The sequence below is a fragment of the Miniopterus natalensis genome, chromosome 10 (assembly GCF_054644295.1).
Source record: "Miniopterus natalensis isolate mMinNat1 chromosome 10, mMinNat1.hap1, whole genome shotgun sequence".
In the NCBI taxonomy this organism is placed as follows: domain Eukaryota; kingdom Metazoa; phylum Chordata; class Mammalia; order Chiroptera; family Miniopteridae; genus Miniopterus; species Miniopterus natalensis.
The window spans coordinates 12990161-13006071 of NC_142090.1; the positions used below are offsets into that span (position 1 = coordinate 12990161).

The 15911-nt window shown below is 44.8% G+C and overlaps 1 protein-coding gene across 1 annotated transcript in view; it reads right to left on the reverse strand.

Annotated features, from left to right (window-relative positions):
- EXOC4 (exocyst complex component 4) overlaps positions 1-15911 on the reverse strand; it is a 643616-nt gene that overhangs the window by 38826 nt on the left and 588879 nt on the right. Inside the window, exons 16-17 of the mRNA XM_016222252.2 lie at positions 11638-11816; positions 8701-8860 (exon numbers count right to left, since the gene is read on the reverse strand). Of these exons, the coding sequence (XP_016077738.2) occupies positions 8701-8860; positions 11638-11816 (339 nt within the window). The remainder of the gene's footprint in view (positions 1-8700; positions 8861-11637; positions 11817-15911) is intronic.

The window sequence follows — 15911 nt, forward strand, 5'->3', positions numbered from 1 at the left end:
TATTATTTAAATCTACTTAGACAAAGATCTTTAATTTTTTCTGAGATCAAGACATATAATTTTTTGTTTTATTATTAAATTTTACTAACTGGCACATTTCCTTCTATCATGTAGCAAAAGCTAGGTAGCCCATCATACTTCTCAATTTACTCTGGCTCCTAGGAAAGTCAGGGCTAACTTTGCATCACCATTAAATTCAAGAAGTACAACAGAATTTTAGGGAGCATTATCATGAAAAGAATTTGGGTGACGCAGTAACTTCTCCTACAAAATCAATCACAAATCCATACAGTTAATAATCTTGAGTCAAAAATCTTGAGTGTTACAGGTAGGGTTGGAAAAGGGGTAGGTTACCCTGGAATTGAAAAGACACATAAATCAATGGCAGAATAAAGCTGGGGGGGGGGGTGGTGGTGGTGGAGGAAAAACAGAGAAAAAAATGTGAAAATAATCTGTTTTTTTTTTCAGTAACAAGATTACTCCTCTGGCAAGTCAGTCAGAGAACATTTCATTCGATAGGCACAGCATCTCACGTTTCCAGCCAGGTCACCTCTCACACCTACTTCGGGGCAGCACCCATTCCTAGGACACTGAATCCACGGTGCTCACTTGTCTGGGTGACTGGGTGTGTCCAGTAGATGGCAGCATGTCACTGCTAATCCCTGGTCACACCACACCCTGGTCACTCCAAACAGGAAAACCTTCAGCCTTTTCCTGCAGAAAGTCAAAGTAATGACCCTGTGCAACAGCGTTATAGAAAACAAGCCTACTAAGCAGCTCCCTGGAAGGAATTCTACATTCTCAGCCCTGCCAGAGATCAAGGTGAGGGACAACGCAGGGGTCCGAATTGCTCTTTTGTTTGTAGGCTGGCTTTGTCGCTCACTCTGTCACCTTGATGAAGGCACCCAGACAGTTTACTTCACAGAGGAATTGAAGGACTTACACTGAGAAGGTGCTTTAGTTTACAGGGAAGTCAGATGCCACGTCCTTTGTGGGGAAAGCACCGGTTCAGCACGGCCCTCCTCTGGCTCTCGTGCTTGGGAACATTTCTTTCCTGTGCTCTCAGGGCTCCTCTTCCTCCCCATGCCCCTGACACGCTGGTGTTCCCAGGGTCTGTTCTCTATCTACAGTGTTTATTTCCTCTACTGCTTTAAAAAACAACTCCATGCTGATGACTCCCCCAATCTGTTTGTTCAGCAACTTCATACTTCTCAAATCTGTCTCCTCCATCCCCACCAGTCCTGAGTTCAAGCCCCACACGTCTCTCACTTGGCAATCACCTTCCAATGGGTGTGCAAGCCTCTAGTTCTATCGCCCTCAAACCCATTTCCCACATAGCTGCTGAAAACGTCTACTTAGAATACAGATCTGACCATCTCCCTTTTCCACTTAAAAGCCTCAGTCACTGACAGGATGAAGCCCAAACACCCTAGCTTGACCACCCAGGGTATGTACTGAGTGCCAGGCACTGTTCTAGGCCGGGGCTGTGGAGTGAATAGAGGCTTTGCCTTAGGAAGCTCACAGCTACTTCTGGTCGATGGGGAATTGACATACTTTTCGAAAGCAGCTGCACTGCTTCATATTCCTGCTGCCATGTGTGAGCTTCCATTTCTCCCCTCCTCTCCAACACTAGCATTTATTTTCTTTTAATCCTCACCGAGGATATTTTCTCCATTGCTTTTCAGAGAGAGTGGAAAGGAGAGGGAGAGAGAGGGAGGGAGGGAGAAGGAGGGAGAGAGAGAGGGAGAGAGTGAGAGAGACACATCAATTGGTTGCCTCCTGCATGGGCCCCAACCTGGGCTGGGGATCGAACCTGCAACTGAGGTACGTGCCCTTGGCAGGAATTGAACCCGGGACCCTTCAGTCCGCAGGCCAATTCTCCAACCACTAAGCCAAACAGGCTAGGGTGACACTTAGCATTTTGGTCCCAGCAATTCCATTGGGTGCAATGTGGTTTCTCACTGTGGTTCTAATCTGCATTTCCTTGAAAGGGAGTGATGGTGAGCATCTTCATGTGCACGTTGGCCATCTACGTACCTCATTTAGAGAAATGTCTATTCAAAGCATATGCTTATTTTTTTAATTAACAGATTTCCCCCCAATAGTTTTACATTTAAAGAAAAATTGAGAAGACAGTACAGAGATTTCCCAGATAACTTACACTCAGTTTCCCTATTATTAATATCTTATATTAATGTGGTAAATCTATCAAGATGAATGAACCAATATTGATACGCTGTTATTAACTATAGTTCACAGTTTACTCACATTTTCTTAGTTTTTACCTAATGTCCCTTTTCTGTTCCAGGATCCCATGCGATTGCCACATCACATGTAGCTGCCATGTCTTCTCAGGCCCCTTTTGGCTGTGATAGCTTCCCGTACTTCCCTTGTGTTTCTATGACTGCGCCAGTTTTGAGGAGTACCAGTCGGGTGCTGTGTCGGACCCTCCTCTATGGATATATGCCTGATGGCTTTTCTCATGATCATACAGGAGTCATGGATTTTGGGAAGATCACAGAGGTAAAGTGTCATTTTCATCCCTTCTAACAAGGGTACATCTGTCAATGTGATTGATGCATGTTGACGTTGACCTTGACTACCTGGCTCAAGTACTATGTGTCAGATTCCTCTACTATAAAGTTACTTTCCCCCAGTCCACGGTGTTCTTTGGAAGGGAGTCACTCTATGAACCCTAGACGTAAGCAGTGGGAGGTTAGAACCCCTCCTTCAGAGTACAGTAGCGACAGAATTTATTTGGAATCCTTCTGCACAGATTTGTCTCTTTCTCCTCACTTACTAATATATTCAGTCACTTACTTTTACCACTGTGGACTTACTGATTTTTTTTTAATGCTTTGGGTTAAAATCCAATACTACTTGTTTTGGTTGTTGCTCAAATTGTCCAACTTTGACCACTGGAAGCTCTCTCAGTTGGCTCCTGTGCCCCCTGACACACCCAGCAATGTGTCGTGTATGTTTTCAGTACTTCCTTACTTTGTTAGTGCAGGATGTTCTAGGCTCATCTTGTATATTTCCTGCCCCAGTCCTAGAATTATCCGTTTCTCCCAGGAGCTCTGGGTGCTTTTATTTGAGAATAATACTGAATCCAAGATCTGGGCACTAGGTGTACTTATTGCTACTGGGGTGCTTTTAGCTATTCTTTTATTGGGCTATTTGCTTTTGTATTATTGGGCTGTAGGAGTTTCTTATACATTCTGGATACAAGACTATCAGAAACAGTATATGCAAATATTTTCTCCCAATCTATTGGTTGTCTTTTCACTTTCTGATTCAATTTCTTTTTGAGTTAAACAAATATGGTATATTGCACGTCTTCATATAAACCTGTGTTCAGAGGAGGCATTTCAGGCAAGGTTTTTTCTCCTTTGGGTTTTAGGTTTCAAATGGTTCTTTTTCTACCAGTGACATCTTTCTGTTGGCTTCTGCGGAGCAAATGCTACTATGTATGGGCGCTATACACAGGCAACATAGGTCTTCACTGGTTAAACGAACACGCATAGACCAGCTCCAAAGCTGACCCAGGGCGTCTGGAAGAGGGTGGGAGAGGGAGGGGCGGGGCACCTGGGAGCAGAGACTGCTCATCATTAAAAATGAAACTGCCAGGTATTTATTCCTCTAGAAGGATCACAACTCTGCTTCATGATGGGAAACACACGTGAGTACCTGTGCCAGGAAGTGCAGAGCTTTCTCAGTAACCATCTAATGAGAAAAGAGAAGCTGCCTTTTGTTTTTTTGCATATCACAACAGAAACACTCTAATAACTGTATTCTCTACCAGGGAACTGAGGAGGGGGAGCCTGCTCCCAAATACACGTGAAGCTTGTTTCTACACGAGGTGAAGTGTGCAGTGAAGGTAAGAACTGCAAACCAAGGCTCTTCAGGCCTCTTGTGGGGCCCGCCGGTGGCCAGTTCTCTGTCCTGAGCTAATGTAACCTGGCAGCAGCATGTGATGCAGATGAAGACACCCCCTCTTCGAACACTTTCCTCACCTGACTTCCAGGACCCCCCCTCCTGGTTACCTCCCTCCTCCGCCGCCTGCTCCCTTTCAGGTTCCTTCGCTGGTCCCTCACTCCAACAGCCAAAGAGTGGAGCGCCGGGCCCTTGGACAGCTGCTCTTCTTTCTCTCCTTGTGTTCCTGAGCTCTCGCCTCTCACTCGGCCCCACGGCCTTAAACCCCATCCTCATGCTGCTGGCTCCCAAGCCCCTTTCCCGCCTGGGCCTCTTTCCTGAGCTCTAGGTTCGGACGTGCAGCTCTCTCTTCCTCATCTCTATTCAGGCGTCTAACGGGCATCTTAGACGTGACTTTCCAAGCCCGAACTCTTGATGTCTCCTTCCTATCTGCCCCTTCGCCCCTCCCCAACCCCAACTCACCCTGCCTTTCCAATGGTCTGGCTCATTTTCATTTCTGCACTGCTCAGAACAAGAGCCCTGGAGTCACTGGTTCGCTTCCAATGCTTCAGCAAATCCTATCAGCTGTCCTTTAAAAATCTATCCTGATCTGACCACCTGCCACCCTCTCCCCTGCTACCACCTTGCCGGGAATTACCACTATCCTTCACTTAGATGGCTGCAGTAGTTTCCTAGCAGCTCTGCCTGCCTTTGCCCGTGCCTGCAACCTCCCCTTCCCAGTCCTCTATTTTCAACCCGGCAGCCAGAGTGACTCTTTTGCAGTGTAAGTCAGATTATGGCACTCACTGCTCCAAACCCTAACCACCTCCTGCCTCACTCACAGCAAAAGCCGAGGACACTACAGCAGCCTTCAGGCTCTCAGCCCCTTACATTAGCCCCCCCCCCCCACCTGCTCACTGCAGCCACACGGGCCTTCTGCCCTTCTTCAGATGCCCGGCACACCCCTGGCGCTGGCTCTCTGCTCAGTCTCCCTCTCCCGGTGTGCTATCTCCTAGATGGCCACATGGCTTGCTCCCATTCCGCCTTCAACTCTGTCCCCAAATGTTACCATCTCACTAAGGAATTCCACAAACACGCGAAAATCGCAGGGTACATTCATTATACCCTGGAGTACTCAAGTCTCCTCTCCATTGCTAACTTTTTACCATAGCATATACCCTTATCTGACATACATGTATTTTACTTATGTCTGTCTTGCCCGCAATAATTCACATTCTATGAGGGAGGACCTATAGAGGAGGCGTGCTCAATAAAATGTTTGCTGAATGAGTGAGTCAGTGAGCAAAGGAAGGACTACAAGGGCGGGGAGGGCTCCTGTGGGTGAGAACTCCCTTACCACGCCTGAACCTTAGCTAGCATGTCCTTTGTCAGAAGAAGAGAGGCAATGGCAATGGGAGAGACAGACACAAAGGGAAATCGGGGGGGGGGGGGGCGCGAGGAGGAACACTCTGGGATATTCCTTTGAGTAATGGCTTCACTTAACCTATAAAGACGGCCAGGTCCGCCCTGGGGACTTCAGTGCCCATTCAGGCTTCTGATGTACACCGCCCAGACTGTCTTCGGTGACCCAGCTCTGGAGAAGTGCGTGACAGCTAGGGGCAAGATGATCTCTGATGAAAAGAATTAAAAAGCACACTCATAAAGCCTTCCACTTTCTAGTTAATCATAGTAATTTTCCAGGACAAAGCATCTTTTTGAGTCTGAAATTTAACAGTGGAGTCAAAAGGGTCAGAACCATAGTAGAGATCATTACCACAGGGGACAGGGTCTCTGTAATTCTCATGATCATATAGGTCATCTTGATCCTTTGCTCACCCAAGACTTATCCTCCCACTAGAGGCTAGTAAGAGCACAGGTGTGTATAAAAAGACACAACAATACCATGAGCAGCAATTCCAATAAATGGAACTGCTCCGGAGCCCTCATTTCTTTATTACAGAAAGACTGCCACACTTTCCACTGGCGGGTAGGCTCTGGAAGTGGAAAACTACAAGAGCCTTACAACTTCTTGTTAAATACGTTTTCTGACACTTGGCGGCTGGTGATTAATTACTGTGTTAGAAGATAACATTCCTATAGAGATTGGCCGGAAATACAGCTGCTGCCCACGCTTGATTAGACGTTGCTTACGGAATGCTGAGGCACACAGCTTCAGTCTATTATTTCTAGCTATTCTGGGTTTGCTGTTACGTTTATTTTACACAGCTCCGAGTTCAGTAGAATTGATGGAGCCCATGTCACAAAACTGTCCCTACCAACAAGAGGAAAAGAAAGAAGATAAGGCTATAAAGTGTGTCTATATACGAGTGTATGTATGGGAGCAAGAGAAAATGCGAGACAAGGCCTAGGCAGAGTAGGGATATATTACTCCTTTCTGTGACACTTTCTGCTCTACAAAGAAAGGACTGCAGGGAGAGGATTGGTTTCTGATAAGCCTGGAAGAAAACTGACCCATGTCAGCTGATTAAAACTTTCAGGGCATTAAAGACAAAACTGAAGTTTGTCATTATCCAAGCCCTTGACCAGCGCCAAAAGAAGCCTGAATTTGGTACCTATTCATTCATCATGATGAGCACTTACTCTGGTCCAGGCACCGAGGAAACAGACAGGAAAGGTGTCGGCCTTTGGGAGCTCACAGTGAGGTAAGAAGACATTTCCTGGACCAGGATCGGAAGGACAGAATCACCCAATGCTATACGTTCATGCCAGCTTCATAATCCACTAAGAGTGACGAGTAACAACAGCAGCAGTACCTGTCCCAAATGGTCACCTTTCAGCTAATACCCACTGCCCTGGACATCGGTCACAAATCCACCCGGGAAAGGCACGCCTCGGGGGCCATCAATTATTTCCTGAAGAAACGTGTCACTGGCCCTCAGCCCACTGATGCCAACCCCAGTACTGTCCAGGCAGCATTCCATTATTCAGACGTCAGTTTTTTCTAGTGTGTGTTCGAGCCCCATACTGTCTGCCAAAAACCATGTTAATTTGCTTATTTCAGCTAAATAAAAAAAAAATCATTTAAAAAGGATGATTGAATTTAGGAAATTACATTCCTCCGAGAATTAGTAATGCTTCTCTCCAACCCTCAGGCCTCCCTGTTCTCATGCTCCCCTTGTCGATGTTATTATGAGACTAATTCAATAATGACATAATTCCCCATAAGAGCGGCCAAATAAACGCAGCTTTCAGTCACACCTGGTTTCTCCATCTGAGCAAGGGAGGCTTGTCACCAAACTTAGCCCAAAACAGGGAATTTAATGAAAACACACACACACACAGAGGAAAAAATAAGGCAGGGAAGGAGGGCAGAGGAGCAGAGGAACAGGTGGCAGCGGAACAAACGGAGCGATGGATTGGAGAAGATTAAGCACAAGGATGTATGGTCATATGATTCCAAAGCAACCTACCATATGTCTTAATAATTGTCAGAGTAATATCATACTTCATCATTCCCTCAAACATCTCAAGAATTGCTTCACATTTCCTTGAACTTTTAAGGAATCAAAATATCAAGTGAAAAGACACCGAAGTACTAAATATTAGGCAGGCACATTTGGGATTATTAAAAACAAATGACACCCTAGCCATAAAGGAGTCTGTGGAATAATTCACCTAGCTATAAACGGCGCTGAGAGCCACAGTCATCACCCAGCCTCGTCAAAGCTGGTTAAGCTTTCATTAAAATACCTAAGGTCTGATGACTGAAGAAAGGTCTAAGTGGTGTTGAGAAGCATAAAGTGAGAAGAAAATCAACCTCAAATTCAAAAAGGCATGTTATAAAGAATCAGGAAGCACTGAAATCAGCAAACCTAGAAAACAGAAAGTGCTGCTTAAGAGCAGCCGCTTCAATGACACGAAGGGAGAGCAAGCACGGGGACTAGTAACCAACCCCAGCGGAAACCGGAGGAGCTGGGTTTCAGCAGGGACCAGGCGGGCAAGACAAGGAAACAGGTTCGTGTAAAACACTCTCAACACCTGCTACTAATAATGAGCGAAAAAAAGGGGAAATCCAAATGTCTACAAATTTGCAAAGTATCAAATAAACAAATTATGGTTTGTTTATACCATGGAATTAAAAGTAATATTTTCAAGGAATATTAATAGGTAAGGGGAAAATCATGTTTCCAAAGAGTATTACTGATATGGGAAAGTACAAGGAAATAAATATAAAACCACATTAACATAGTTTTAATTTTGTAAAAAGAGAAATCGTATGTATGCACATGTATGAAAACTCACCTACACCCAGAGCACGTGCACAAAACCCAGGAGAAAGTATACTCAATATCGTGGTCTCTAGGTTAAAAGTTTTGAGTAATGTTTATAGTCTTCTCTGTAGTTTGTATCACATATATTATGCAATAAGCATATATGACTTTTATAACCAGAAACAAAAGTTAAAGTTTTGTAGTAAAAAGAACTTAGGTTAGACAATAGGAAAAATTACCTGTGTAATGGATGTTAAATGTCGAATAGAATTGCATATAATTACCTTCTCTATGACTGAGGAACATCTATTTCTTTCTTTTTTTCCTTCTTTTTAAAAACAGATATAACTGACGTATAACACTGTTAGTTTTAGTTGTACAACATAATTATTCAATACATATATTGCAAAATGATCACCACAAAAGTTTAATTAACATCCATCACCTATTTTTCTTTTAAACTAACTTTTAAGAACAATAATCTACTTTTAAAAATGACTTCACAGGCAGTGAGGGCTTGGCTTTGGGGCCGGCCTTGGGCCTGATGTGCGCTTACCTGGCGAAGTCCAAATCTGCCTCCCGCGACATGGTGATGTTGGTCAGGTTCTGCTGAAGAACAAAAATGTTCCTGCACATTTTCTTGATGCCAGACTCACTGATGCGCCGGAAGTACTGGGCACCGTTCACGAGGATGCAGGAGATGAGGTGTCCTAGGCCTGAGGGGCCGGCACAGGGTGGGAGACGAGAGAAGATGGGTTAGCGTCATCCTGCATAACTGGCACACAGGATGTCTCGCTTCCAGTCCTCCAAAGGACACACGTTTCTGACGCCTGCACCACTGATGCCACGGCGATGTCAGAGTACTTACACACTGTCCTGGTTCTTACAAATGGGGAGGCTCTTTGCTGGCAACAAAACCTGGGAAATGCACAGCTCCAGCACCGCCACGTACGCCTGGTCAGCACCCCGGGGCTTAGGGAACAGACACTATCACAGTGCACAGGGACTTGCTTCCAGTACAGACATTCTGGGAGCAGGGAGCACATGTAAATTCAATGATGTGTGGGCCTCCGCTTCCTCCCACAGAGCAGACAGGAGTAGAGAGTACGTCAGCTCAGGCGCTGACTGGGAACCTGCCTAAGCAAAAGTAAATCAGTAAGAAGCTGGGCTACTGGCATTGGCGCGAATGCACCCCAACAGTGACAATGGGGCATATTCCTGAAGCGGCGGGTGGAGGGAACGTAAGCAGAGGCAAAGTGTGAAAGAAAAGCGACCGGGGGTTAACCGCTGCGTTCCCGCGAGACACCTAAGGATGTCTCCGGGTGTCATCAGTGACTGGCTCTCGCCTCCGGCTGTCCTGAGGTCTATGAAGCTGACCGAAGAGCAGGTGCGAACATCAACAAACCAGGCGTCCCGTTCAGGGTACCCTCTGCACCTGCGTGAGGAGCTGGCTCAGGGCCGCCGAGGCACATGGAGATCGCCATTTGAAAACGCCAGCTTTTATTTCTAAACACTTGGAATTACGTCAGCTTCTCTTTCGTCTTCTCCCTTTATTCTTGCAGAGCTGGACTCTAGCGGGCTGTTTCCCCCAGAGCTCGAAAGCTAGTCCGACTAGTCGCAAGGAGTCTGCCGTATTCACTTTCCTCTTCTGAGGCCATAGTCCCTCCACGGTGACCCTGATCAGAGCCCAGGGTGTGTCTTCAGGTGTCATGGCTCCCTGGCTTCCAAGTGAGTTTTCCCTCCATTAGGATGAGGTAGAAAAGGGAGAGGAGGGTGTGTTCTCTCTTGCTTCTGCTACACTCACCAACACTGCTTCGGGACCACAAACCCACTTGTATGTGCTACTACTTGAAAGTAAAGTAAAAACACGCATGGATTTTACAGTCAATACCAGACAATCGGCTTATGTGAAAAATCTCTGTAGGTCAAGTTCCAGCTGACACTCCTGAGCCCATAACTATAGGTATAATTCTGTTCTGCTATATGCAGTAGGTCCTAAGTGTAGGTAATGGGTGGGGGTTGGAGGTGGATTGTTTGTAAAGAATAGTAAATGCTAATAAATATATTATGTAAATAAGTTTATATGATGAATAATAATAACAGAACCAATTAGAAGTTGGTCTGCTTTATGTATCACTATATACCAGCAATTCTAAACTTCAGCTGGGATGAAGTGCTCCTCCCTGCCACACCAAGGAAGACTGAGACCTGTCACCTCCTCCCCCACCTCAGGAAACTCAACATTATACTTTTTGAATTTAGAAAATTATATCGCAGAGAAATAACTGGCTTTTTAAACAGTCTGAAATGTATGATTTCCTAGTGAAAATCGATTCCAATCAGAAGGTTATGCCTAGATTTCAAGACATAGTCTCCCAGCAGGAATGCATGTGAAGAAATGCCTGGGTAAATTGGAGGAAAACTCTGGGAAAGTGAATGTTGGGCTTGGAAGAGCCCCGGTCAGGACCAAGGACACTGCACAGCAGGGAGAAGGGATTCTAGGTGGGCACTGCAGCCTCAAGCCACAGAGGTGGCACCTGTTCACAGTGCCATGGCTCACCCACAGGAGGCCTTTAACCTCTGTGCTCTCACTAACATCTTTCAGGGATAGTTCCTATCAGGACACATCTCCATCTTTATGACAAGATTTACTGAAAAGATAGGATTTTGGGTCCACATTTGCTGGAATATAACTGTCTCACGCAGCCATCAATGGCCACCACCATCACTTCCTCTCTTCAGGCTGCTACAATCCTTAGACAATGCACCTTTTTAATTGTTCTAAATAACACTGGTTTCATTCAGCGAGACACCATGGATGCTTCTAGCACCTAGGTCTGCATACAAAGAAACCAAAACAAAGGAAGAGGGAATATAATCTGAAGCCCTAAAAGGCACCCCAGGAAGGAATTCAGCAACAGTTACTGGGTCGGCATCCTGTTTTCCCATCCTCGGGGCAAATGCCTCAGAAGGTGTGTCATTCACACCCATGCCGCCCGCCCGCCCTGAAGGCATTCATGGGACAGCCTTCCTAAAATGCCCCCTAAATCGCTGCCAGTAAGAGGCTGCTGCTGTTTTCTGACAATAACGCGCTCTCTGAGGGAAAACGCCCCCTTTCAGTAAGGGTTTTAGCCACGAGGGGTTTTTCAGGGCCCTCTCCTCCTGTGTGTTTCTTTTCCTTTTGTGAGCTCCTCTTGAGTGAAGTCGTGGCCCTCCACACATTTACCCAGCTCTCACGAGTGGCACGTCAGGGAGGCAGCCGGGCTGCCATCTGCCTTATCTTGGATTAAATCTCCTTATCAACCAGGAGCAGATGGCAGCCATACTGTCGTCTACCTGCCCTACACAGAGACACCAGGTACTGCAGCTTTAATCAAAAACAAAATAAAAATCCCAACAACCTTTTCCACAAGTTTTGAACTTCAATGACATAGAAAAATCAGGGAAGCCACCCTCTTCCTCCCGACACCCAGGGCCAGGGGCAGGGGCTGACCTTCAAAGATGTACTGGAACTTGTGCTGCTGAAGGCTGGCGCCCATAGCCTCCTCAATGGCACTGATGTCTTTGTTGAGCTTGACCACCAGAGGGTCATAATCCATACTTTCCACATTAGCGACAATGGCATAGTTCCCCTCCTTTGCCAGAGGGATGAGGTAGTGGAAACAGTGAACCCTGGAAAAGACAGAGGTAGGGAGAGCAATTAGCAATACATCCTTCTGATGAAAATAATGATCTTTTGGTGTCAGTGCACTCAGGTATTTACAGAGCAGTGGGCCTGTGGAATTTCATGTATCCCTCCCCCTGTTCACCAGAAAGCCTTCATAGTTACTCCACAGAACAGCTCAGAGGTGTTGAGCAAGTCAGCTTCTGCGATCCCTGCTTATTTGATCCACACATTGTGGCTGAGAAATAGATGGGCCCTGAAATTCTTTTCAGTGACAGGACTGTATGCATGTGTGAAAGACACGATATCTTTCAACAGATGTCGTAGTGGAAAGGAAAGGCAGAAGCCACAGGTCTTAAATGTGTAAGCTTCATAATGAGACTACATTGGTTGCAATTCCCAATTCCAACACTTACTAGCTGTGTGACCAGGAAGTTGTTTTCTCTCTGTCTCAGTTTCCTTATCTGTGCAATGGGAATGATAACAATACCCAAGAAGCTACGACATAGAAAGTGCATCGCATAGGGCCTGGCACGAAGGAAGTGCAGAGTAAGTGCTGGCCATCATTGCTGTTAGCATACTTATTAATATTAACCTATTACTTAAATAAAACATCAAACATCCATGAATTTGCTAAAGATTGTGCTAGGCCCTGAGAACGTAAGACTCACTTTGTGTCCTTGAAGACTCCAAAGCCTGGTGGGACCCACCAAGAAAAAAATGACCAAAAGAGGGCAGTGTTCCCCTAAGAGGCACATACACTGAGGGTGTCAGGAAAGGACAAGTCTGAGTGAGCTGGAGGGAGAAGTGTATTTCAGTGTGGAAATGGCCTGAGTCAGTTTGATTATACACCATTCTTCATTTATTTTAATGAATTTATTGGGGTGACATTGATTAATAAAATTATACAGGTTTCAGGCATACAATTCTATAATACATCATCTGTATATTGTATTGTGTGTTCACCACCCCAGGTCAAGTCTCCTTCCCTCACCATTTATCTCCCTATACCCTCTTCTACCTCCCCCCAGTCCCTTACTCATTTATTTTTGGTAGATATCAGTAACTGCCAAAGAAGTTTGAGATGGATAAGGATTGGATATTTCCTAACCTTTGTATTAAGCTGAAATGAAAAGCAAGTTTCAGTCCAAATAATTCTACCACACACACAGGTATTTATTTAAAAAAGAACACCACCATCCATAGTTCAAACAGGCCACTCTGTGAGCTCAGTGAAGTCCTAACTCCCTATTGTTCTGGATGCTCTGTCTGATCTTGCCACGGAAGCTTCCCAGGGGAGAGGTATGACGACAATTCGGGTCAGGATTCTATTACCCTTATAGTTGGCATCAGGTAACAAGAAATATTCCTAAGCAAATGGCTGCAAAAGCCTTGGGCATTGTCCCCAATGATGCGAACACGGGCTTGACTACCATCTTTCTTATTTTAAAGTCAGATTTATTGAGGAATAATTTACAGGCAGAAAAACTCACCCTATTTAGAGTACTGTCCTCTGAGTTTTGGCAAAGGCATAAGTTGTATAAGCACCACCATAATCACGTTACACAATAGTCCCATCACTTCGGAATACCCTTGTCCCCTTTGAAGTCAGCTCTACTCTCACCCTAAGCTTCTGCAACCACTGACCTGTTCCTGTCCCATAGTTCCATCTCTCCCAGAATGCCAGGCAGAGGGAATCACACAGAATGCCGCCTCTGGAGCCTGGCTTCTCGCATTCTGCCGAGGCGTCTGAGACTAACCCATGCTGCCCATTCCTCGTGCGGCTGGGCGGCCTCCCGCACGTGCACGTACCGAGATTCCACTGCCCACCAGCTGACATCTGGGTTGTTTCAAGTTTGGGGTGATTATGAGTAAAGCTGCTTCATGTACAGGTTTTTGTATACATTTCATTTCTCCTGGGTAAATACTTAAAGGTGGATCGGAGGCTCATAAGGTAAGAGTCTGTTTAGTTTTATAAGGAACTGCCAAACTGTTTCCCAAAGTAGCTGTGCCATTTTCCTTTCCTACCAGCAACATGCGGGAGTTTCAGTTGCTCCGATCCTCCACCAGCGCCTATTGTAAGCTTTTTAAAAAATTTCAGCTTTATTAAGGTATAACTGACATATAAAACTCTAAGATATTTAAAGTGTTTTGATGTAGGTATACATTCTGAAAGGATTCCCCCATATATTTAATTAACACCTCCATCACCTCACATATTTATTCTTTTTAGTGAGCACATTTAAGTTCTACCCTTGTAGCAAATTTCAATTACACAACACAGTGCTGTCAACTGTAATCACATTTTACATGAGCTCCCAGGCCTTATTCCTCTTATAACTGAAAGTCTGTAACCCTTTCCCAACCTCTCCCTATTTCCTCCATCCCAGCCACCCCTTACTTTTCTCTATTTCTATCAGTTCAACTTCTTTTTTAGACTCTGCATATACGTAATATCATGATTACTTGTCTTTCTTTGCCTGGCTTACTTCACTTAGCATAGTGCCCTCAAGTGTTTGTCAGTTAAAAGAATGTTTCCAGTCACTCTAATAGGTGTATAGTGCTATCTCATTGAGGTTTAATGTACGCTCTCCGAATGACTGATGATGGGCTTATTTTCCCGTCTATTGGCCGTCCATATGTCCTTGTGTTCACATCACTTGCCTAATTTAATTAGATTTTTTATTTTCTTACTAACTTTTGAGAGTTCTTTATATTTTCTGGATGCAAGTCTTTCATTAGATATGCATTTTGCAAATATTTTCTCCTAGTCTTTTGTTCTTTCCTTTTTCTCACATGAGAGTTCTAAGTTTATTAATCCTCTCATGAAAAATCTGCACAATCACCACAGATACAGTCAGAAGAATCTTAACTCCTCTGATGTCCAGTCTCCAGCTCACTCTGCAGCACCAGCGCTGGCCTTTGCAGCCCCGACTTCCCTCATTCTGTTCCTGCCTTCCTGTCTCGTTTTCTTGAGGTATTACCCTCACATAGGCCACGTCTTGCAAGTCTATGTTCGGGTTCATTTTCCTTTGCATAACCCCAGGAATCATAAATCATGCCCAAAGCCAGCTGTCTTGCCACCACCCAAATGGGTTCTGAACCCAAACTCAAAGATGACATCCGGTGTGGTCTTTGACATTCTGGCTACTTTTCCCTGAATATCTGTCTCGGGTTCTGTTGCCTTCCCAGGGTGAAGGACGTCAATGACCGTTTGTTTCCGCAGGAGTGGTATGTTGGTCATGAATTTCCTGGTCTGTACAGTTACTGTGTGTTCACGACGGTGGCCGATCTTCGAGCAGCCAGTGAGGAAAAGACTCACTTTTCACCTTAACAGTATCTTTCAAAGAATGATTTCAAATTTTGATGAAGTTCATTTATCATTTCTTTCTTTTAGGGACACTGCTTTGGGTGTTATTTTTAAGACTCTATGCCAAACCAAAGTCACTAAAATTTTTTGTATGTTTTCTCCTACAAGTTTTAAAGCTTCAGGTTTTACATTTAGATCTATAATCCATTTTAGGCTAAGTTTTGTATAATATGTGCTATATTCTTATAACCTGCTCATGCAAGGGAATCCGAATATCTTGACTATCAGTTCATTTTCATGATAGGTAATCATCTTAACAGCTGCTAAGCAACTAATGGCTAATTGCACCAATAAAAGCTCATTCTGATATTCATGAGCTAACTGGTAAAATGTATAGTTTTGATTGAGATCCCAGTAAATGCACTGGTCACAGATCCCTCTGGAATCTGATTTTCTGATATAATGAAAGTCAACTAACCCTAGAGTGGGATTAATGACTAGGGAAATTCATTGGTACTGTGGTTAAAATTTAAACCAAGCAGCTCTTAGTTGAAAATAAAATCAAGCCATCAATGCTGAAGTATTTTTACAGTAAATTATAAACATTCTAACCCAGACAATAGGAAGACCATGGACAATGGCATGAGGTGTGAAGGGAGGGCAGTTACGGGGGGTGATGAGCGGTTCCTTTTGGTGCACACAGAGCACATGACAGTGCATGAAGTGAGCTGGGGAGATGGGCACAGCCATCCAAGGACTGGACTTTGAGAAGCCATAAGGAGCCTTAGGAGGA